We start from the raw sequence: 24325 nt of genomic DNA on the forward strand, positions 1-24325 counted from the left end.
TTTATGGCCCATGGAATACTGGTTGCCTATGGGATTGTGGAATGGTGCCAGGTGATTAATTAAAACATAAAACAAAGCATTTCTAAGCACTAAAAAAAAAATTGCTTTGCTTTTTGGAACCCAGTTTGTTGAAGTGAAAGGACTTTGTATGTTTGTATGTTACTGAACATATTTACAGAGGATGAAAACAAGGGAGGAAGAGTTAACATGTCATAGAATAAGTAGCTTCTGTTAAAATAATACTGGTTTCTGATTGTCCTACCTGGTTACAAGACGATAGAAAAACACCTTATCTGTCCTACTGTTCAGATTTCTTGTGATGGTGCAAATAACCAGTGACTTCAAAATTAGATAATGGGAAAGATAACATAGTAAATATTTTTATGCTGTAATATTTTATACAGAATGTCTGCAAACCTGAGAGTGAAACAATGGATGGAAACAATTTTTATGAATTTTAGATATGTGCCTATAGACAGAGTATAATGTTACCTGTTGTGTATTCCCGATGTTTTGTATAACAAAAACACATTCTGAATATTTCCTAAAACATAGAATCAATATTTACTACAGGTTTTGTGCAGTGCTAGCTTTTAGATTTCTCCTACTCTGTATATATCCTTGTAGTCACAGACAGGATTTTGCTCTGGTGAGTTTTATGGTTTTTAGGTAGGAAAAAACCTGTTAAGGGAAAGAACAGGGAAACTTCTCAAAGGATCATTAAGGTTTTACCCAGTTTATCCACCAGGGGGGAAATTATTTTATCACTCTACATAGTCTAGCAGGAAAAAGTTCCCACTCCTATATCACTTATTAAGGAAGTCAATTTCATTGCTGATTTCTGTTTAGTGAGGTAATAGTCATAGAGAACTTAAGTGCAAGTCTTAATTCACTTAGAATTTTCACAATTTCTTAGATTAATTCTCCCTCAGGCCTTCACATCCTAGTTCCTGTTTTGAGGATTGTCTTAATTATAGTGAAATCTAATGGGTCTTCAAATTAAGACTGTATACATTTTGAAATGATCAGATATGTCTAATATTTGACATTTTCTAATTTAAAGGGAAGAAAGGAAGAAAGAACATGGAAACATCTAGTAAACTTCACAAAAGATAGCTGACTCAAAACAAGCACAGGTTTTTTTTTCTATTGACAGTTTAAAAATGAGTATATATTATATGTCTGAGAGAATCAAGAAATATTTTTATCATAGATTTTTTCAGGCACATGCAAAACCAGTATGTAGTACAAAAAAACACCGTGGGGCCTTCATCCTCTGACAGCCACCAACATGTTACAAGTCATATTTCACCACTTCACCCCTTGATTGATTTATAGCAAGTTCCTAACATTTCACTTGTCAATTTCAGTTTATATCTCTAAAGTACAGAGAAGTTCCCTTTTAAATGTACATGCCATAATCATTCCTCTAAACAAAAAACAGTAATTTTTTAATATTATCAAAGCCAATAGACATTCATGCTTCCCCTCTTGTCTAATCGTCTTTTAAAACAAAATAGCTTAAACAGAATCCAAACAAGATTTATGAATTGTGATGCATGATTTGTTAAGTATGTCTCTTAAATATCATCTAAATTTCAGATTTCCTTTTCCATCTATTTTTGTATTCTTTGCCTTTTTCATGTGTATGTGGGAAAAAAAACAAACTTTTGTCCTTTACTGCTGTGGTTTTCACATGTTTTGGTCTTAAGAATCTACTTTACAGTCTTACAACATGATGGAAACCTCCAAAGAAGTACCATTTGTATGGGTTGTATCTATTATTATTTATTGTATTTGTAATTGAAATAGGTAATTTAAACTGTTTATTTAAAAATAATAATACTAAAATATTTTAGTATATGTTCATATAATTTTAATGAAAAATAATCATAGTTTACTGAAAAAATGAGCGAGGTGGCACAGTTCTATTTTTGCAAGTCTCTCTAGATTTGTCTGTCTGGTTTCATGGAAGATAGCTGGATTCTCGTGTCTGCTTCGGCATTTAGTCTCTTGCAGTTTCTTGTTTTGATGAATGAAGTATATGAAGAAAATCTGCTTCATATACTAACACATCTGAGATTAGAAAAAGGGAGGGGGGTGTTTTAAGTCTTTTTATTTAACTGTGGGCATTCTTCTTTGATACTACACCAAAACTTGACAGTTTTGGTTCTTAAAGTTTAGTTGCAATGTGCAATCTGAGATCCTACCAATGAGCTTTCCAAAATCTGTTATATTGAATCCATTGGTCTGTCTTGCACTTTGATTGGACCCTTTACCCATGCTTAATTTTGTAACATCAAGCATTCGTCATTTGGAAAATACTGCTTCACTGAGTTATGCAGATCTTGGAAATGTTGATGTTTCATTTTGAAATGTTCAAAAAATCACATTCATGAATATCACCACCCATCACCTTAGAGAAGAGTTTAGCTTCTAGGAAGCTGTAAAGCTCATGATGGCAGATAAAAGTTTTCCAAAATTATGATTTTTCCCTGGAGTGCTCAAACTGTATCATTAGCAACAAATGCTGTCAGTGTTTTCCTTGATGTGACAAGCTTGCTTCATTTATTTTTGACAAAATATTTGCCAAAATCCAAACCTGAATAAACATAGTTTATTAAATAAAAATGGCATTCCGTTGAAAAGCAGCTTATTCAGTGTGCATGTTGAACAGTTCAGAAGTGCTTTTCCTTGAGATAATTGTGGTACATTTGCTTTATATGTTACTTCCAATTTCATCACACAGAATATTAAAAAGATGTATATTTAAATATCAAGACCTAATCAAATTTATTATTTTACTTCATCAAGGATGGTCTTCAGGGAAAAAACTTACTTGTTTACTCAGGGGAACTTGTTTACTGTGAGTGCGTGGTGGTAAAGGCAGTGAAGACTGCTATATAGCTGGGTACCACTACTCCAGCAGTTTTCACCTGCTGTTGCTTTTGAATCATCAGAGCAAATTCCAACACAGTGAAAGAGACAAATTATTTGTTAGTACTTTTATGAAAATAGTTTTGATTTCTTAGACCTTTTGAAAGGGTCTCAGAACTCCCGCATGGTCCATGGACCACACGTTGAGAAATATTGCTGAAGAATTTTTGAATGGTCTGAGTTTTGCTTCTTATATCTTTATGGTGTGATTTAACATGCCCCATTGTCTCTGGTATTTCTTGTAAATAGACCTGATCAGATTAGGTTTGATTTAGTTTTTTCCTGGCAATTCCTTCGTAGTTGGAGTTGGGTTTGTATTTGTAGTATCCATGGATGGTTGTTGCCTAAAGCCATTAATTTATTAAGGGTTGCAACTGATAGTGTTTCAGTCTATCATTCATTCTTTATGTATTAGTAGGAATTCTTTCTAAAGTGAAACTTCATCTCACCAATGATTTGGTTACCCTGAGATAGAGTTTGCATGGATCTCGTACAATACAGGCAGGATAAATCCTTGCTTTTTTGTCCAAATAATGATTTGATTCCCTTGTTTCCTCAAAAGGTGATCAGTGGGGTGTTTGTTGTTTGTTTTCGAGTATTATGAGCTCATGGATTTAAATTTGTTTGATGTATTTCAATTAACTGCAGCTAGTATTCTTACTTTGGCAAGCAAGAGCCTCTTCAAGTTGGCTTCTAAGTTCTTTTGATACGACCTCTGTTGCCTTTGATACCTTCCTTGATTTTTTGTTTGACAAGATGTTCCAGATTCATCTTGCACATTTCTTGCCGCAGAACAGAAATCAGCTCCTTTGGGAAGGCCTAGGAGAAATGGTAATTAGAGACCACAGTCTGAGCACTAGGCTATCGTTACTGTTGATTGGTGGTTGTTTTTAGACTTTGTCAGCAGGCAAAGCTAGAAAATATGCATATTTTTAAAAGATAAACTGCATCATGAATTCATACTGATACTTCCATTCAGACTTAGGACCCATCCATCTTTCACTGGTTGTCAATGACACCAAGATAATTACTTATTTCTTTTATCCTATACCACACAGACAACAGTCTCAAAATAACAACACTGCCACTAACAATAGGGTTCTAGAACACAGTTTGTTTTGGTAATTTAAAAAAAAATGGAAATTGAAAACATTATCACAGTTTAGCTAACTGAATTGGTTATCTTAACATAGCCATATTATTGGTGTTTACTATACATTTTGAGACTGTTTTCCTATTTCCCACAACATCAAATTGGCAGATATTTCAACTAAAATAAATAAGTCAATTTATTGAAAGTATCACACTGTGCATTCATTGTATTGCTACAACAAACTTAATTGACAAATTTAGTGTAATGACAGTAAATAATGGACTAGAATTTTCTTGTTCTTTTTTATTACATAAACATTATCATTTTTGTTTACTACCATATATCAAGTCTATCCCTTATCTATACCTACTCTCATTTCAATGTCAGAAAACAGAAAAAACAACTTAGAGGGCAAGGAATTCCTTTCATATGATACCATGATTTTTTGTTTTCAAGGAATATGCTATGAAACAATGGATCCTTTTTCTTTGTAATAATAGAAAAAGTTTACTGTGACACTTAATTTAAAAAATTGTATTAATATTTTTCTTCTGTGATTTAACATGGATTATATTAGAAAAAAATGTTAGTGATATTTTTGAAGCAATTACTTCTAGATCTGTGGATATATGGGGTACTGTAATCAAGAAAAATATGTAACTAAGAGAAACTGAAGTAATGACCACTATAATAAAAACTGATTTTTACATGTAATATTTAGTGATAATGCCTTTTTCCCACTTCTAGGTTCAAAAATAAATCATGACTGAATCTGCCTCTAGCACAAGTGGTCAAGAGTTTGATGTATTTAGTGTCATGGACTGGAAAGATGGAGTAGGTACATTACCAGGAAGTGACTTAAAGGTATGTTATCCTTTTTAAATAAATTATATGTTTGTACATCTGTGTGTGTTCATTAAAATGAATCTGAATATATATGATACCATTAAAAGCATTCAGCATAATGTAGATTTTATATGGTGTTTAGGCCTCTAAAATTAATTTTCAAGATGATTTGAGGTACTGATGGATTGGCAGACGCCTTTTTCACTTAGGGTAGGGAACTAAGGAATATTTTGGAAGTATGTGCTCATCTTGCAGAAATTGAGTTATGGCTTCAAGGAGGATTATCTCAGTTTTGACTCTGTCATGAAGTCTAATAAATATAGAAATGGTAAGCTTAAAAGACCTTGCTTCAAGTATTTTTTAGAATGAGCTTTGTAATTTTGAGTGACTTACCACACTCCTTGTGCTCTAGTTTACTCATTGAAAAACTGGCTAATGTTATTGTATGTCCACTGTACTTCAACTGAAAATAACAAATAAGGAAATAAATAAAAACTGGATAATGTTAAAATATGGAGTAAACAGAACTATTCTTCTCTTCTTAATTATTTATACTCTAAATAGGGATTTTTATATAATCACCTGTTCAAAAGCTGGTTTTTGTATAGATGACACCTCTCTTCAGAGAGCAACGCCTCAATCTGCTCCTTTTCTGTGTAGTTATGATCCTTCCCCTTTTCTCCAGTCCTACACCTAACTCCAGGACCACATCTGCTGAAACATGGTTATGCAGGCATCCATCTGGGAAGCCAACCACCCCCACCTCTCATTTCTAATTTGCTTTTGCTCTGATCCCTTCTCTGGGTCCTTGAACCTGTGTGTGGCCCTTTAGACTTTGTATCTGTACTTGGTCATTCAGGTGTTTGAACTTCCAATCTCCCTAACTAGCTGTCACTTGGCTTGCTTCTCTCCAGTGTGTGGTGTTCTGGCCTGTCTTGAATAGAAATTCTTGCTCCTTAATACTGGCTTCTGGAATCCAGTCCCTTTTAGTGGCCACTTAACAAGTATCTCAGCCAAGCTTGTCCTACTTCATTCTCAGGGTGAGAGGTAGACATCTGTTGTTGGAAAAATACTTAGATTTTAGTGGGTTAAGTATAATTAAATGCAATGTGCCAACATACCTGTCTTGAGTTTAGCTGAGCAAAAATATTTCAGTGAAGTTTAGTGAAATCTAAAGAAGAGATTTGGTTTTTCATTTTAGTTCTCTGACCTTGAGCAAGTCAGTCAGTCTCCTTGGGCCAATTTCTTCTCTGGTAAAATAAGGAATCGAATACTAAGGATTTTATCTGCTCTAACATTCTTCAAATGTTCATCTGGATTAGATATGATGGAAATAGAGTGCTGAAAGTTTTGAGAAAGAAAAACTGCTTCTAGACTCTGATAATGTCAGCCACATTAGCTATACGAGCTTTGCCAAGTTATTTAAATCCTCTGAGTTTCCGAATCTTTATCTGTAAAATGGGGATATACTATCTATGTCAGAAGGTGGTTCTGAGGATTTAAAAAAATAGTATCTGTAATACACTTAATGAATTGTATCTTTTCTGGTTTTGTGACATATTATGAAACTGCTTTTTTTCCTTGATTGCTTCATTCCCCTATTTTCCTTGTATGTTTTCATCCCTTTTCTTGTCAGTGCTTTGTTCAGTTAGATTTTGACAGTAGAGTGAAGTTTCCACCCCAAAGAAATTACATTGCCTGGAGGTTTTCTAAGAGTGGATTTTAGGAGTTGTTACTTGGTGATCAGGTAATTAAGCCTTTTAGTGAGTATTATAATCTGGGTTATTTCTCTTTTTTTTATTGACATATAGTTGATATACAATCTTTTATTAGTTTCAGGTATACAACATAATGGTTCAGCAGTTACCCATATTATTAAATCCTCACCCCGACTAGTGCAGTTATTATCTGTCAACAAAGGAAGATGTTACAGAATCATTGGCTATATTCTCCATGCTGTACTCATATCCCTGTGACCATCTTATATTATGATTGAGAATTTTTGGGTCCCTTTATCCCCCTCACCCTTTCCTGCCACCCACCCTAATCCTTCCCACATGGTAACCACCAGTCACTTCTCAGTGTCTATGAGTCAAAGATGTGGTTCATATACATGATAGAATATTATTCAGCCATGAAAAAGAAAGGAATCCTGCCATTTGTGTCAACATGGGTGGACCTAGAGGGTATTATGCTAAGTGAAAAAAGCCAGGCGGAGAAAGACAAATACTGTATTTCCATAAATATACTTATTTATGGAATCTAAAAATAAAACAAAACAAAATAATCTGGGGTTATTTTATTTGACTTTTAGACAAATCTAAATCCTAGGTAATTGCTGTGTATCTGGTTCACATTATGCATTGCAGGCAGCGTGATACGCTACTTAAAAAGTTATTTATTTATTTTTATTTTTACGTATTTAACTTATTTTTTATTAAGGTATCATTGTACAATCTTATGTTCAGGTTTCATGTGAACAACATTGTGGTTACTCATTCCCCCTATTATCAAGTCCCCACCACATACCCCATTACAGTCACTGTCTGCTATTATAGTGCAATGCTATAGAGTCACTACTTGTCTTCTTAAAATTATTATCTACTTTATAACCCTTTTTGTCCAAGGAGAGTCAGAGACTAGCTACTTGATTATATTGCCTAAGATTTCTGATTCACTTGCTTCTAATAATAAATTAGAGTTGCTTAACAGCTCTAATTGAGAAATTGATGTTTCACAAAATTAAGATATTAGAAAGAACTTTGAACAAATCATGAAATTTACTCTCTCAGATCACATTTTGTCTATTTTACATTATTGAAGCTTCTCCTTTTTTTATTTTTAATGGGCATAGGCATGTGGATTTCCTAGTAAATGATGTGCTATCCTAAGACAGCTACTAAAGTTAATTTAGCAAATACAGTAAACTAATATATGTAAGCCAATTTCTTATCATGGAAACAGGTTTTTATATCCTTCAGCTTATTGTTGTTTTAAAAGAACTTTTCTCTGTAAAACCTCAAGACATGGCCAATCAAGTTATATCACTCTTTTGCTTAAAATCCTTTAACAGTTCCTGTATTTTTCATGGTAAAGTTCACACCCTTTAAGTTTACCACAGATATTTTTGGTGGTCTGGCCCCTACTTCCCTCTCCAGCTGCATCTCATTCCACTGCCACCCTGTGTCTTTTTCAAAAGCCCAACCAGCTAGTTGAAGCCTTCACACCTTGTTCCCTTTTTTACTGTTCCCTGCAGCCGGGATCTCCTTGCCCCTCCACCCTAAGGGCTAACCAACCCTCATATAAAACAGAGTGCAAGAAGAACTCCTTGTTTGAATGACTCAATAGAAAGAATAGAGAATTATTCTCTAATTCTAATTATTCACTTTACCTGCATCTTTTTTATTTAATCCTCTTATTTAATCCTTTTGAGGTAGTTTCTTATCACTTTTGTCAGCTTGCAGATGGAGAAACTGAGGCTCAGGCTGGTTAAATCATTTGAGTAAGGTCCAACAGTTAGTTATTGGCAGGACTGGATCTTAAAACCAGGCTTTTCTTAAATTAAAATTGATATTCTCTTAATCACTGCTACACTACAGTCTAAAGAGGGAAAACGTTTTTGTATCAAAAGAGATGGAAGGAAAACGTTACAGGAGTTTAACGGAGGTGTTATTTTAGCTGGAGGGATCAGGAAGGCTTTGGGAAGCAGATGTCAACGTGAGCTTCAGGTGCCTGAAAATAGGTCAGCATGTATTGACGACTTTCAGGGCCAGGGACAGGAGGAGGGCAAGTGTAGAGCGTCCAGAAGAGAGACTACCATAAGAAGGTAAGGCAAGTGTCCGCTGGCCCTCTTGAAAATGATGCAGTCATTAACAAGACATTTTGCCTTGGAAACTTTATTCTTGCCTAAGTTTTACTTTAAAAATACAGATTAGCATTTGTAGATTAATTATTGTCAGTGCCAGTCATAAGAACAGGCAGCCAATAAGTAGTGGTGGAAAGGTGTGTGTGTGGTAGGGCTCCCTGTTCCTCAGCAATCTCTCTACCTGAACTTGTAATGGTGTCTGAAATTTGTTTACAGAGAATTATTCCTCGGGGTCATAACGATTTGGTCTTTTGAAGTCCCTCAGTAAAATGCAGATACACTCCTGACAGTGATAGCATTGTGTCTAGTAAAAATAGTTGCCACTTAACCAAGAGCGAGGCCCTGTAGTAGTGATGCAGAAACCTAACTGGAAAATTCACTCTACTCTTAGTGCATGGTTTTGCCTTGTCTTGATTAATGTTCAGAACAGTTTAGTTACCAAATATCATTGCCCTTAAAACAGATTGGCAATTAGAGCTTACATTTCAACACTGAAAGGAATAAAAATAGTAACCTCAGCAGTGTGTTTTAATGATCTGTTATTAAAGACAGGCAATACAAATATACTCTGCCTCTACAGGCAAAAATAAAGAGAATTAAATCAATTAAAGTTAGTTCAAGCCAAGCCAAACAAATAAATGAAACCTTTGCCATCCCTTACATATATATTTCTGGCATAATTGTTTTCTGACTGACCTGGATGTATTATCCACTAACACAAAAAGTTACAAGGTAAGCTGATTATGTTTGATTTGCTTAGTAAATCCCTTCTGTAAAGTTTATAATTTTGATACTCTTGGTTGTATAATGAAGTCTCTTGCTACATTTTTATACTGCTTTTTAGGTGTCTCGGTTAAAAGAACCAGTAACTCAAAAAAAAGAAATAAAAGTAATTATGTCAAGTTTCCATGGTTCCAGATCCATTTGTAAAAAGTGTTTTATGAGGGGGAAAAAAAGTAATCAGGAAATGTGTCTGTCTTCCTGGAATTCCATCTGTGGAACTCCAGTAATGTTATCAGCACCTAACAATCTGTGTTGTCCAACATTTTCTACAACAATAGTAATATTGTGGAAGACACAGTAAATCCCAATTGAAAAGCCAGAAAAAAAAAAAAGATTCCCATGTCTTTTTGCACATAATAGGATGCTTTGAAAACATTTTGAGATAAAAGTAACTTTGATTAGAATAGATGTTCTTTACTTTTTCAGGGTTATAGGTTACCTTTGAGAATATGATGAAATTTATGAACACTGTCTCCAGAAAAATATATATGTGCCCATGCCATAATTTTGCATATATTTCATGGGATTCATCCACTCTAAAGTCCATCCAGGGATCCCTGGCTTACAGGCATTAACTGTGTCCCTGAATGCCATTGCATCTTACTGGCAATAAATCTTAGGAGAAGCAAAAGATAAGTGGGATTAAATGTTGTATTTTGGAAATGCAACTTTTTAACTTTGATAGTATTTGAGCCTGAAGCTGAATAGGTCTGAATTTTTGTTTGAAGATTCACTCAGTGGTGTTCTCTTTCTCAGTGTTTGAAGTGGAGGGTGGTTTGCAGTTTGGAAACTTAAGCCACCGGAGACTTTCTGTGTAATGTAAATGTTTGGTGATGTTTCTCACATTTTTATTTGTGAAATAAGTATAAATTAGTGCTAACATATAATAAAAGTGAAATTAATTACTTGGACTGAATTATAAAGTTCATGACTTTTTTTTTTAATTTCCATTCAGAATTGATTTTCTAGTATACTCTTTATTACCATTAATTAATAACCATTACTGCTTGTTTTTTCTATTCTTGCCCAGTAGATGGTACTGTCAGCTTTATTTTGAAATATGTTCTGTTTTCAGGGTTGATCATTTTAAAATTTATTTTCTTCCAAAAAGTAAAGTTATTTTTAGCTCTTTCCCCGCCAATTAACTTCCTGCCACCTCCTAGACAGACATTTTTAGGTGAACACACTAGGTATGGTATACACACATTTCCTGGGAACTTGTATCTGGAATATGGAGTAGGGAGAAAACATTTTCACTTTCCTTAACTATTTCAACTCATTCAGTCTAGAACACTTAATAATTGTGGATTATGTGCAGAAAATGATTTAAGGTGCTGTTTTCACCTAGTGGAAAGAATAATTGTTAGTATATTTTTGCATAAGATTTTTTTTATGAGTTGCAGTCTGAATCTAGTTTGGTAAAATAAATCATAGTCTATTGGCATGTTGACCAAATAGATTTTTTAAATTGGGAAAGGGAAGGCCTTATTTAAATGAGTCATATTTGCATGCTCATATATTTCTGTGAAAGATCTAAACCCTAAGGAAAAAATTTGATAATCCTTTTCAATTGTGAACTTTCTAGCTCTTAATCACCTGTTAAAATTAGTGGATTCTTCTGTGGTATCCACTGATGGACAACTACAACTGATGGACAGTGCCTGTATTGGGGTATGGGTAGGGATTTGATAATATGGGTAAATGTAGTAACCACATTGTTTTTTCATATGAAACTTTCATAAGAGTGTATATCAATAATACCTTAATAAAAATTTTCAAAAATTAGTGGATTCTTAATGTCATTCTATTTTTTGGAAAAATAGAAGAAAAACAGAAAACTTTAAATTTCATCAATATGAAAGTAAAGGCAGCTGCTTCACTGAACGAGGCCCCTACACATAGGTAGTGGTTAAGCCTTCCACACGTGTGATACAACCAGGCTGTTGTGGAAATAGCCTTTTGGTTTGAAGCTTGTCGTAGAATGAGAGGAAATTTTCAGTATTTGGAGTCAAAATGTCCATGAAATCAAAATGCCCTTATTTTGGTAAAATTGGTCTGCAGCAAGTAGACCTATTCAGACGTCATAGATACTACCAGTCATTTTGGAGAGTTGGAGGTGAATATGAATATATTGAGGAATTCTGAAGAGCAGTGAAAGAAAGAGGAAGTGTAGAGCTGGGTCATAAGGCTCATGCTTCAGCCTTGCTCATTCACCTCTTGGAATGTACGGATATGGATATGCAAGTCATTTTTTTCTGGAATAGAGATATTCTTTCTCTTTGAACTAGATGAACTTGGGGGAGAGAAGTTGATTCCTGGGAAAACAGTATTTCTCCTTTTACTAAATTTGATTATTAAACAAACTGTAATATGAAATAAGAAAAAAAGTCTTAGCAAAAAAATGGTGTTTGAAATTCAGGCCATATAAGAGCTGGCAACTATAGAGAGTGTAAGGCTGGTTGCTTATATATTTAAGCATACCTTGCTGCTATGTTCTATTCCCCCTTCCCTGAATTCTAAAATTAGTAAAATGTAAAGAACTTATATCGGTGGAAGGCTTATCTAGATATGACTGCTTAAGTGAACTTTTAAGACATAAATAATTTGCTTAAAGATTATGTCAGCTATTAAGTGATTACCATTTTGAGCACTTTTGTGAATTTTACCTCTTTTTATCTTTCTGTTGCTAGTTTCGGGTAAATGAGTTTGGAGCACTGGAAGTTATTACAGATGAGAGTGAGATGGAAAATGTTAAAAAAGCAACAGCTACCACAACTTGGATGGTACCAACTGCACAAGAGGGTAAGAATGGGCGTCTTCATTGTTACTTCTTTCTTTTGTGAGTTAAAATAAGAAAAGCTAAGGTTTTGTAATAGCCTGAAACATTGAAAATCCTGGGTGATCTTCAAGTCACATGTTCTTAGGTAAATTTCTATAACAAAACTGGTATGGGACCAGCTTTTATATTTGAAAATTAGTATGAACTGTCTTCTTTCCTAATGCCAGATCTGTAATAGCACAAGGTTAATTAGAAATTGTCAAGTAAATCCATGTTATAATAGCCTACCCAGGTGATTTAGTCAAAAGCCTGCCACTTTTTTCTCATCTACTCCAATGGTTATAACTAACACCCATATGCTGATGACTCCTAAATCTATATCTCCAGCCCCGACCTCTCCCCTGAGCTCCAGGCCCGCATTTCCACCCGCCTACTGGACATCTCCACCTGGATGTCCCACAGGTACCTCAAACTCCACGTCTGAAATGCGATTCATTTGCTATTTCTTTCTCCCCTTCCCCCAAATCTGCTCTTTTTCTGTAACCCATATTTCGGTTGATGGTAGCGCCATCTACCCAGTAGACAAACAAGAAAACTAGGAGTCATCCTGAATTTGTTCTCCCCCCAACCCCATAGCCTGTTACCTAGTCCTCTTGGGTTTTATTTCCTAAATACATCTCAGATCTGGCTTTTCTACTAATGATCACTGCTGCAGTATAGGTCCCTATCAACTCTCACCTTAACTATCAAAGATGTCTCCTAAAAAATTACTGTGCCTCTGATTTCACCTAATTTATCCTGCACACTGAAGTCAGAGGAACTTATGTAGATTGCTTATCTGACACTTTACCAATTTCTTATTGACTCTTTAGCAAAACACAGAAAGATCTGGGTGGCATGCACCCACCTACTTGCTTTGTCTCTTTCTTCTCTATTCTGTTCTTCATATGCTGTGTTCTGTCAGTGCCAGCAGCACTGAGTTCCATGTAATTCTCCCAACACATCATATGGTTTCATGCTCGCTTGCCTTTGCTCATGCTTTTTCTTCTGGCTAGGATGCTATTTCTCTGTCTCATTGGTGATTCCTCTTTGGCCTTTAAAACCCTGTTGAGGCTTTATACCAGACAATCCTTCTCTGACCTGGCCCTAGACCCAAGAAATCCCTTCTTCCTCCATACTACTTCTAGAACTTGTTCATGCTTCAATTATTGCATGTATCACATTTTATTATAAATACTGTTTTTCTTGCCTATCTTCTCTTCTAGACTGTGAGCTCTTTGGGTAAGGCCTGTACTGTCATTATCAGTGTCTAGTGTAAATTGGTGCCTAATAGATGTTTGCTGAATGAATGATTAGCCTAACAATTTAGGCCAAAGGAAATATGAGTTCCTAAATGATTTGGGTAATTATGACTTAGGAGACCTGCTACATTAAAAGTAAAATAGAGAGATGTTGATTTACCCAAGGAGATCTGCTACATTAAATGTAAAATAGATGTTGATTTAGCCAATTGAGTAAAACAAAATCACTCTTCAAAAGGTTGTAAACATAGAATAACTTAGATAACCACTTCTAAATTTTGTTGAGGAAAGATCTATAAAATAGGATTCTATAGATGATTTCATTTTCTGAATTTAGTGACTAATGAAGTTTTCTTCATTTTTACTTGAACTTTATAGAAAAAGCCTTGGTCAGGCTTTTGCTTATCTTGTCTACAGAATATTTTTTTGTTATGTAAATGATTTTAGTGATTCCTGCCAAGCCCATCCTCTTCTCCTTCCCAAATGCTACAGTTTGATCAATTCATTCATTCAACAAACATTATTCTTCTACTGTGTTGCTAACAAAATTATTAGAAGAAAAAGTTTAAATGTAATTTGGAGTATTTTGTGTCATGGTTTTGATTTATTTTTTCTTCTTTTCATCTTCTAGTCTTTTCAGAGAAGACTGGAATGCCTTTCAGGCTGAAGGATCCAGTGAAAGTAGAGGGGCTTCAATTCTGTGAGAGCTGTTGTCAGTATGGCAATGTAGATGAGTGTCTTTCTGGAGGAAACTACTGCAGCCAGAATTGTGCTCGGCACCTCAAAGACAAGTAGGTTTTTGCCCCCTTCCATTTATAAAATGGGTTTTAGAGTCCAAGGTCATGGTGCTTGGGAATACTGAGGCTCTCTGACATCTGTCATCCATTCATGCCTCTTTTTTAAGAGACTTTTCTTATAGAGACATATGGACCCTAATCTTATTGCTAGACCTTGTGACTTTGTTGGTCATGCCTGATTTGAGTTTTACTGCTTAAGTCCTACCAGCAATCCAAGTCCTTCCTCTCTCTCTTGCCCTTTTTTTTTTTTTACATTGATTTATTTCTCCCCAGCTCATAGTATTTAAATTTCTTGGGCTACATGGACATTTTGATGATAGTGATATTTATGGAAACAGAGTTTTGTTTATATCTTGGGGGTTCTTAGGTAACTCACTTAAAACTCCATGAATGAAATCAAGCTTTCATTCCTAGGGAATTAAGTGAATGAAGATAGCCATAGTGGGCAGTGTAATGAGTTATGGTAGTACTGATCTCCAAGCCGACTGAAGGTTACAGACAGGGATGTCAGCTGTGACTGCTGGTGTGTGACTATTGCCATTTGGGGACAGTATGGCAAAGTTAAACATATCATCAAGAAAGGTGTATTTCTTGCATATAATTCTATACTACAAATAAATGATTTGATATTTATATTTTAGTGAGGTTTCCCATGTATTTTAATCAGCACAGGCTTGGGAATTGTCTGTTTTTGTTGGCCAACTGATATTTTACAGAGATTACACTTGGCCACAAAAAAAAGGGGAAAAGCTTACCCATGGCCTTTTTCAGCTGGACTTGTCATTCTCAGTAATTACTAGATCCTTTAAAACTGCTCTGAGGGCTAAAATACCTCTAAATAGTTGATTATTTTATTAGTATGGATGACAGATGTGAAAGACAAATAATTTTAAACCTGTAAGAACCTGTTTCATATACATAGTGTTGGCCTCCTTTTGAAATTAATATTTATAATCTACTTTCCATTTTCTACCTTGACAATGTCATATGTGCTAATGGTTTCAAGTGTCCCTTAAATATGGTATTCTAATGCTTATGTTTTTTCCTGGTGGTTAAGTATTTTTCCTTGGGAAGGTGATTTTTAAAGAAGTTTTGCATTGATAATGAACATGTAGAAGTTTGATAGGTATGTCTCTTGTCACTGTTTTGGGTTTATAAACACAACAGAGATCAGAAGGAAGAAAGGGACATGGGTGAAGACAATGAGGAAGAAGATCTGAAGTGTAGTCGGAAGAAAAAACCAAAATTGTCACTGAAAGCTGACTCCAAGGAAGAAGGAGAAGAGAGAGATGATGAAATGGTTAGTATCTCTCATGTGACCACCAGGGAACACAGGGAAGCATTGTAAGTGGGTAGCACCACTGTCAGACTTCAGATGCTGGTTCTATGACTCTGGGTTACCATCAACAAGTTATCTGCTTACCTTCTCTCTGTATTGCTGTACGCATGTAAAATGGGAATAATAAATTATAGTGCCTGTTGCTCAGGGTGAAGAAGTAGGAGGTCTGGAATTTATTACTGGAGTGAGAGACGCAATGGAAAAACCTTCAGTTTTGCAAATGAATCTTAAATTCCTCTTGATAGCAAAATGCCAATCCTATTTTGGTAAATTGTAGACAGATCTCATCAAATTATGGGAGTAGGCAGACAATGGCAGAGAAATGTCAGGCATATAAGGGGAAAACTAATTCAAAATGCGCTAAATAAATATCTTACTCCTAAAGTATGTATTAGTGGTTCTATATGCAGAGACCTTTGAGATCTTGGAACATTTCCCTTAACATCAATATTGAGTAGTGATTATTTGCTAGTCACTATTCTGGGAGCTTGGAATGGAGGGACAAATAAGACTTCAGAGGACAGGGTCTATCAGGAACATTACATTCTTGTTAAGGGGACATTAAATAAACAGGAGAAATGTCAACCTGTGATAAATGCTGTGCTGAGAATTACAAAACGGAGTAGGGTTGTCTGACTGCTTTCAGTTAAGTCTCCCAGAGAAGGTAGCATAAACAATATGACCTGAATAATCAGAGTGAGGAGCCCTCTAGGTGGTGGAATGGCTGGGGAAAAGTTCCTAATGTTAAGAACATGGGTAGCATGTTTGAATAAAAAAACACAATATAGTTGAGCCTTGTGTATTAGGGAAGAGTGGAGTAAGATGACACTAGTCAGGTCCAGGTCACACAGGACTTTATGGTAAGCCAGAGTCACTGATTTTAATTTTATCTTGAGTGTGTGAAGAGAAGACACTGGGAAGTTGAAGGCAAGGGAATACTTTGGTACGATTTACGTTTTGAAATGCTAGCTCTGTCTTTGACATGTGAGAGCAAGACTAGATCAGGGAAACTGTTGGAAGCTCATTACAGTAGGACTAGCTAAGAGAGGTGTGTATGGTAGAAGTCGCTAGATTTGGGATAGATGAAGGGGGTAGGATCAGAGGGTCTGAGGGAAAGAGAATTAGGGATAATTTAGATTTTTAGCTTGAACGATTGACTGGCTAATGATGCCACCTGATGAAAATGAGAAGACAAGACTTGCGTATATAAGCTAGAGTTGTTTGGCGTCATGAGCTTGACATACTTATAAGACATCCAAGTGAGGATTCCCAGGAGGCAGTGGGAAGAGGTCAGAGCTGGAGATACGGACTGGGGATATTTGGCAGGCAGATGATTACTAAAAACCTAGGGAGAGTGATTGAGAAGGGCACTGGATTGAAGGAGATGTCAGCAAAAAACTGAGGAAGAAGGGCCAGAGAGGTATGAGGAAAATCAGAACAGAATGGTCAAGGAGCTAAGAGAAGAAAGTGCTTCACAGAGGCTGGAGCAGTATCTGTGCTATTCCAGAGTGTAATTCTTAGAAATGTTCTAATTTTGTGATGACCTCAGGCCAAAAGCAGCACAGTGCTGTGCTCAAGTGACCTATATTCTTATTTTTCTAAAAACTTACAAAGTGAAATTGAAGAAAAGTACAAAAAAAAAATGATACTTTCCGTCAGGTCTCCAACTTTTCATTGGAGCCAATTTCATGAACTTTAAAAATTCATAATTTTCCTTTCTTATTGCAGGAGAACAAACAAGATGGAAGAATCCTGAGGGGTTCGCAGAGAGCCCGAAGGAAAAGACGAGGTGATCCGGCCGTATTAAAGCAGGGTGGGTTGAGGCAAGAAAGGTTTTACTTGTAACTTTGTGAAATAGAAACTGTTTCACACAGGTAGACATTTTAGTCTTAATTGTAATGCCCGCTAGGGCAGTTAAAGCATTGCTTTGGGTTTTGCTTTGATTAACTATTGTCAATGAAAATGAGGGTTTTGAAGTAGATAAGGAAAAGAATGGAAATTAGTAACTTTGGAGTAGTGTCAGGATAAATAAAAACATCTTCCTTTATTTTTCCATCAAGTAAGTTTCTTCTACTTCTACACTTTTACTGAAAGCTGCATTCTTGTTCATTTCCTAAGATTGTAAGTTTTTAATGTTTCTTCTCAAACCACAGCCTCCTGACATGGTACCTTTTTTTATTTTTGTTGTTCCTCAGGCAACACTTGATTCTCTGGGGAATCCAGTCCTCAGGTCCTTCATTTAACACTGGACTGGCTGAACTTCCCACCTTATTCAGCATGGATCTTAGGGTCATTTTCTCAGTGCCCTGCACTGGGCTGTATTCACAGGACCTGCCCCATCTGCCTGGCCAGCCCCTCCTGTTGGGTCTCTCCACGCCACACAGCCCCCTGCTGACCCACCCAGCAATGTTGTCCCCACAAAGAGGGCCGTGAGCCCAGGGTGCCTCTTTGGTGCTTGGATGTATTCCTCGATGTTCATCTCATAATTCCTCAAAATTTGAACTGTTCCTCCCTGCCTAAAGCACACAGCCTTTTTACATTCTTGGGGAGATGACCTTGTATTTTGATGTCACTGAGATTAAAGGGAATAAATTTCTGAGTTAGTCTGCACTGTGCTTCAAAAACTTCTTTCATCTTTCTCTCCCTTCCTTCTGTCTTCTCTCAGGGCCCTGACTCTTCTGACACCTTATTCCTTCAGTCAGTTTTCTCTCTTAGGTTTTTGGATTTCTCTTTTCATTATGAGCTTTATCTTAGACTGTTCAAATCTCATCCCCAAAATACCTTTCCCCCAGTTCTGCTACCCATCAAGCTAGTATTCTCTTCCTTTCATTTCTATCATTTGTCAAAGTAATTCAAAATAAAGTTGATACTAGCTGGCCCCGTATCTTTATCACATTCATTTTCTTTCACTGCTCAAAGGCTGGCCCTCACTGTATTGACCACCTCCCTCTACCCGTTTCCTCCAAGATTAGCACCATTCCCTAATCATATAGTGCACTGGCCTTTTCTCAATTCTCAACTTATTAATCTGTAAGGAAAAATTTTTGGAGCATCCTGCTTCGAGAACTGTTCACTTCTTGGAGCTTCCATGATTGTGTTCTGTCTTGGTTTCCTGCTGTGTCTTCTTTATTTACTGTAAGTTCTTCTCCTTTTTTTCCTACTGTCCTAACTCTGGGTTACCACAGTTCACTTCTCAGCTCCTGCTGCTTTAGAAGAGGAGCCAGAAAGAGACTGAGAAATACTAGCCCCAGAAGTGCAGAAAAGCCATGTGCAGTGGTAGTTAGGGAAGTGAGAGTTCATGGTGCATGTTGCATATTTTAGATTTCGGAATTTTCTCATTTCAGTCTCACCTGCTTTTCAGGTTTGCCTCCTAAAGGAAAGAAAGCTTGGTGTTGGGCTTCCTACCTGGAGGAGGAAAAGGCTGTGGCAGTGCCAGCAAAGCTGTTCAAGGAGGTATGGGCCCTTGGAGAAGGCATGTCTGTAGGGGCAAAGGATCTGGAATACTGATCTGGAATTAGTATTGTCATTTCTATTGTCTGTTTAGGAATTGTGACTTGGGATAATTTCTCAAGCATACTTTTTTAAATGTGTGTAATTATGTGGGAGGGGTACCCTGAGGGTAGCTATCGCCAATATATACACAATCCCCTTGTGCCATGTGCCTGGACACACACCAAGATAGACAAGCTCTTTTCTCTCAACATTTCCCAGACTTTCACTCATTAATTTTTAAGAGGGATACTTATACCACTGAAAAGCTAATACATACAAAAACTGACATGAAATTTAATGCCAACATCATGGCTTTGGGAGAATAAAAATGAGTTACTGAGGTTTACATAATTTCACAACAAAAAGCTAAAGCAAGTTACTAAATTATTAACTATAATGAAGACTGTCATAATTGATTTAAAATCAGTTAAAAGTACAGACAGCAAGCATAGTTCAGAGTGGAGCTACCCCTGGGCTAAAACTGGGGTCAGTAAACTTTCTGTAAAGGGTCAGATAGTAAACATTTTAGGCTTTGTAGGGCCTCTGGTCTCAGTTGCAGTAACTCAACTCTGTTGTAATGAAAACAGCCATCAACAAAATATGCAAGTGAGTGGACATGGCTGTATTCCAGTAAAACTTCATTTACAAAGGCAGGCGGTGGGCTAGGTTTGACCATAATCTATAGTTTGTTTACCCTGGTTTAAATTATTTAATTATACTTAATCATGGTATGTATAATAAGTCAGCTATCAGTACTTTGTTATACATACATGAAAAAAGGGAGTTCTTACAAAGTGATGAATAGGAAATGTCAGGGTGATTACATCTACATTAAAAACATTTAATTTAAATGTAATAGTAATTACATGAAACTTGTCTATATAATTGTTTTCTATAACTTTGGTCCTTTGCAAAATAGACTTTTTAACATTTTTAAAAAAGGTTTAACGTAGCTAACTACTTGAACCAATAATACATTCATGTAATTCAAAATATGAAAGTACCAGAAGAATATAAAGTGTATATGCCCTTCAGTATGTCAGTATCTCATATGAAATATTGCCTCTCCTGAAGTAATTAATGTCACCAGTTCTTATATTCCCTTCCTAGGAAATTATTTGTACAGATAAACAATATATAAATACACACACAACTTTTCCTGCCTGTTTTAAACCCAGTGATAACATATGCTGCACATATTTTTTTGGACTTTGCATTTTTCTTTAATTTAGTTTGAAAATTATTCCATCTCAGTTCATTGTTTCCATCGTCATTCTTTTATATTAATGCATAATATCCCATCTTACATCTGTTCCATAATAATTAAAGCTATTTCCTATCGGTTGATATATACATCAATATACGACAAGTGTAACAACATATTGACATATGCATGACATACATATATGTATGTATTTATATAGATACACACTCACAAATATTTTGCCATATAAATGTTTTAGTGAATAACCTTGTAACACCTGTCATTTTGCGCATGGGTAAGCGTCTCTGTTAGATAATTTCCTAGGATTAGAATTGTTGAGTCGAAGGAAAAGTTCTTTTTTTAATACCATGAAATTGCTAGAGGTACCCATTCATATCCCTGCTAGCGATAAGTCTTTGTCTGTGTATCTGTTTCCTAGAGCCTTGCCAACACAGTGTTGTCAAACTTTTTTATCTTAACCAACCAGAGAAGTGAAATCGTTTTAGTGTAATTTTACTTGATACGACCCTTAGGGGTGAGGTTGAGCATCTTTTCAAATGTATAACACATTTAAATCCCTTTTCTGTGACTTGTTTATGATCTTTGTCCATTTTCCTTTGGATTATATAGTGATCCTTTTCTTTGGGTTTTTAGGAGTTATTAATGTATTTGGTTAAATAGTCCTTATTTAAGAATGGTAATTATTTACATTTTAGAATATAATACTAAAACTGCTGTCATTTTGCATTTTAGTATCAATCATTTCCATATAACAAAAATGGATTTAAAGTTGGCATGAAATTAGAAGGTGTGGACCCTGAGCATCAGTCCGTGTACTGCGTCCTCACTGTGGCTGAGGTAAGCTTTGCCTTTTATTTTGTCTTTATTTTTTAAAAGAAAGTCATGATGAAGGGGTTTCAAAATAATGAGAAAGCGTGCCATTCATTGAGTGTTTACTTCATGCCAGATATGGTGTTTAGTGTTGGGTACATTACCTCATTTGATCTTCCCAAGAATACTGTGCAGGGCATGTTTTTCATCCCTGTTCTGTAGATGAAGGGGAGAGATTGAGTACACAAGGCCACACACTGCAGAGTACTAAGACCAGGATTGGACCCCAGCTCCATGTGACTCCATAGCTTTTGCTATACCACGTTCTCTAACATAAGGAACAGATCAATATATATATTTATTTTTTAGTATTTCAAGGCATTTCTGGAATTTTTCAGGAAACATTGTCCAAGTCAGTTATATATATCTTAGTCCAATATATTACTGAGAATAGTTAGAATTTAGTTTTTCCTCTTGTGCTAGTCTCTGTCTTGCTCTCTTCCTTAAGCCAGGGGTACATATCTTTATTTCCCTGAAAAGAACAAGATGATCTTGTATATTAGCTATAGTTATCATAGTATTCTTTTAGTGACTTAATGAACTTGTGAGAAGCTTGCCTCCAACAGAACACAGTTACATTTGATAGTTGGGTGATGACAATCACAGTAAGTAATAACACACAGTTATAGGGTGAGTACCTTGGGACAGTTGCTGAGCTAAGTGCTTTCCATATATTAGCTCATATAAGTTCTCAGAACAATTGAGTTTTGTGAAAGCATTGTGAGGAAACAGATTCAATACGTGTAGACTGCTTTTGAGAAGTTTAGCTGTGAAACAAAGGGGACCTTTTAAGATGTGTGTGCTCCAACTCTTGATTTTAAGGACATTTATTTTAGTTTGTCTAGCTTATTATTGTGAAAGTAATGTTTGCTCATCACAAAAACTTAAACTAGTATCTGTCCCACCCACTGTTTCCCTTATTCCATATCCCTCATAAGCCCTTAATGAGTTTACTCTGTTCCCTCCAGTTATTTTCTCTGCATGTACAAATATGTGCATGTATGTTTTTCTTTCTTTTTTTTTTTACATATAAATGGTGTAACACGTAATGTTCTGCTGCTTGCTTTTGTTAGAATGCATTTTATGTACACACAATATTTTTAACCATTGGGTAGTTTTCCATTTTACTGAATTGCTGTAATTCATTTAATTGCTCTCATATTGATGAACAACTGAGTGGTCTTCACATCCTCATTATTCTCACTGTTACAAACAGTGGCCCTGTGAGCACTGTAATTGACATGAAAATTTTGATGCAAGCTGCTACTTGGTGCTCCAAAAGAGTTTATCAGTTACGTTCTCACCAAGCATATACGAGAATTTGTTTGCCTAAGCCTGAGAGATAGTCTTTAATATTCTTTTTCCTCGCTCCCTCCCTCCCTTTTTTTTTTTTTTGTTAACAATGGGAAGAGACTGGAGAGTGTTTGTATTCTGAAGAAGCTACTAGGTGCCAGAGGGTTGGAAAATTCAGAGAGAGCAGATAACTGATAAGGAGAGGATAGGAGACAGTGGGATCCAGGATATAAGGAGGTCTAAGACTTAGCCAGGAGGAGGAGGAGCCTTCCTTTGGGTTCTAATGTGGGGACAGAGGGAAGAATGGGTGTGCTTGAGCATGGGCAGATCTGCCGTTGGAGGCATACATTTAAGGGAACTTCTTTGCTATGGAAGGTAAATCATCATCTGAGAATAGGGATGGAGATAGAGGGATTGGTAGCTGAGGGAGAGGAAGGGAGATTTGAAAAGAATGTTGAGTAATGAGAGACAGGGCCATTTAGCAGGATTGCTGTGCAGCTGGGAGAGTCAGTATCAGTATCAGGTACATTCAATTCTCATTTGTGGTATATTCCATAAATAGCAAATACTGAACCATTGCTCCTAAGGAAGTACAGGATTAATAACACTTATTAATTGTGAGCCTCTGGTTGCACCATTTTCATCAACTGATCAATATGTAACCTTGTTTATGTGTGTTACTGTTTAAAGATATCTTACTTAGTATCTGCTGTTGAGTCATTAACGAGAACTCACTGCCAAGGCTTCTCTAACTCTTGCCTCATGAAGCTCATCTAACACACGTCTTTTCCCTGAGGCACTTCACAGCCTTCTTGTACCTAGGGACACTAGCCAGCACTTAACACTATGCTCAGGGGCTGTAGGAAATAGCAAAACCACCAACAGAAAGCACAGACATGGAAAACATGCCACTAAATAGACTGTGCAAAGGACACTTGGCCTGCATTTGAGATGTGAAACAAGAAGACAGAACATTGCCTTGTTCAGCCTCAGCTGAGAACTTGCCCATGGGTGACTCAAATTTTTGCCACTCTGTGCATGCATGTGTCCCCAAATACTACAAATATTATTTTGGAGTTACAAGTAAAGTTTATCAGGTAGATGAATTCACAAATGCAGACTCCATGAATACCAAGGATTGACTGTATGTCATTTGTTTTCCCTCAGTACCAGTCCCTAGACCAGGTATTGGTGTAGACTTGAAGGATACTTGGTATGATGGAATTTTCTTAGGCACGTGTTTTGAGAACAACATCAGGGTAACGATTTTAAAATGTTGGCAAGGAAATGTTTTAAGTGACTGCTGAGGAAGGCAGGCCCAGGGTAAGAGTGGTGCTAGGGAGAAAGCAGAAGGATCAATGTGAGATGCTAGAGTTTTCACGGAGATTGGGGGGAAGTGTATTGGGAGTGACTGGCTTGACAAACTGAGTAGGAGGATGTCTTCCTAGAGTTGGGTGTTTTAATGTAACTGTTGAGAGGCAGTGCAATTTCTGATGGGACAAGATCCACAGGAGTAAGAGTATGAAGTGGACAGGAAGTGCAGGGAACAAAGGACCCAGGGTGTTGGATGAGCCCTCCGTGTGCACGGTGAAGTGCTCAGGATGGAGAGGGAGAGAGCAAGCCAGGGCTTAGTGTGTGATGAGTGAGGAGGGGCGTTCGGGAGGGTAGCATGTGGGTCGATGAAGGAGAGGGTGGGCACCCACAT

At 36.4% G+C, this 24325-nt stretch overlaps 1 protein-coding gene across 7 annotated transcripts in view; it reads left to right on the forward strand.

Moving 5' to 3' along the window:
* Positions 1-24325, forward strand: part of L3MBTL3 (L3MBTL histone methyl-lysine binding protein 3) — a 106303-nt gene that overhangs the window by 16960 nt on the left and 65018 nt on the right. For 5 of the 7 annotated variants that reach the window (XM_017656233.3, XM_073219604.1, XM_036994034.2 and 2 more), the window contains 8 exons: positions 4778-4894; positions 12215-12326; positions 12691-12765; positions 14236-14395; positions 15569-15701; positions 17469-17553; positions 19102-19193; positions 21190-21294. In XM_017656233.3, coding sequence (XP_017511722.1) covers positions 4793-4894; positions 12215-12326; positions 12691-12765; positions 14236-14395; positions 15569-15701; positions 17469-17553; positions 19102-19193; positions 21190-21294 — 864 coding nt within the window. In that variant the 5' untranslated portion in view covers positions 4778-4792. The remainder of the gene's footprint in view (positions 1-4777; positions 4895-12214; positions 12327-12690; positions 12766-14235; positions 14396-15568; positions 15702-17468; positions 17554-19101; positions 19194-21189; positions 21295-24325) is intronic. The other 2 variants (XM_017656234.3, XM_017656235.3) reach the window with 2 other exon arrangements.

Source organism: Manis javanica, chromosome 13 (genome assembly GCF_040802235.1).
Source record: "Manis javanica isolate MJ-LG chromosome 13, MJ_LKY, whole genome shotgun sequence".
In the NCBI taxonomy this organism is placed as follows: domain Eukaryota; kingdom Metazoa; phylum Chordata; class Mammalia; order Pholidota; family Manidae; genus Manis; species Manis javanica.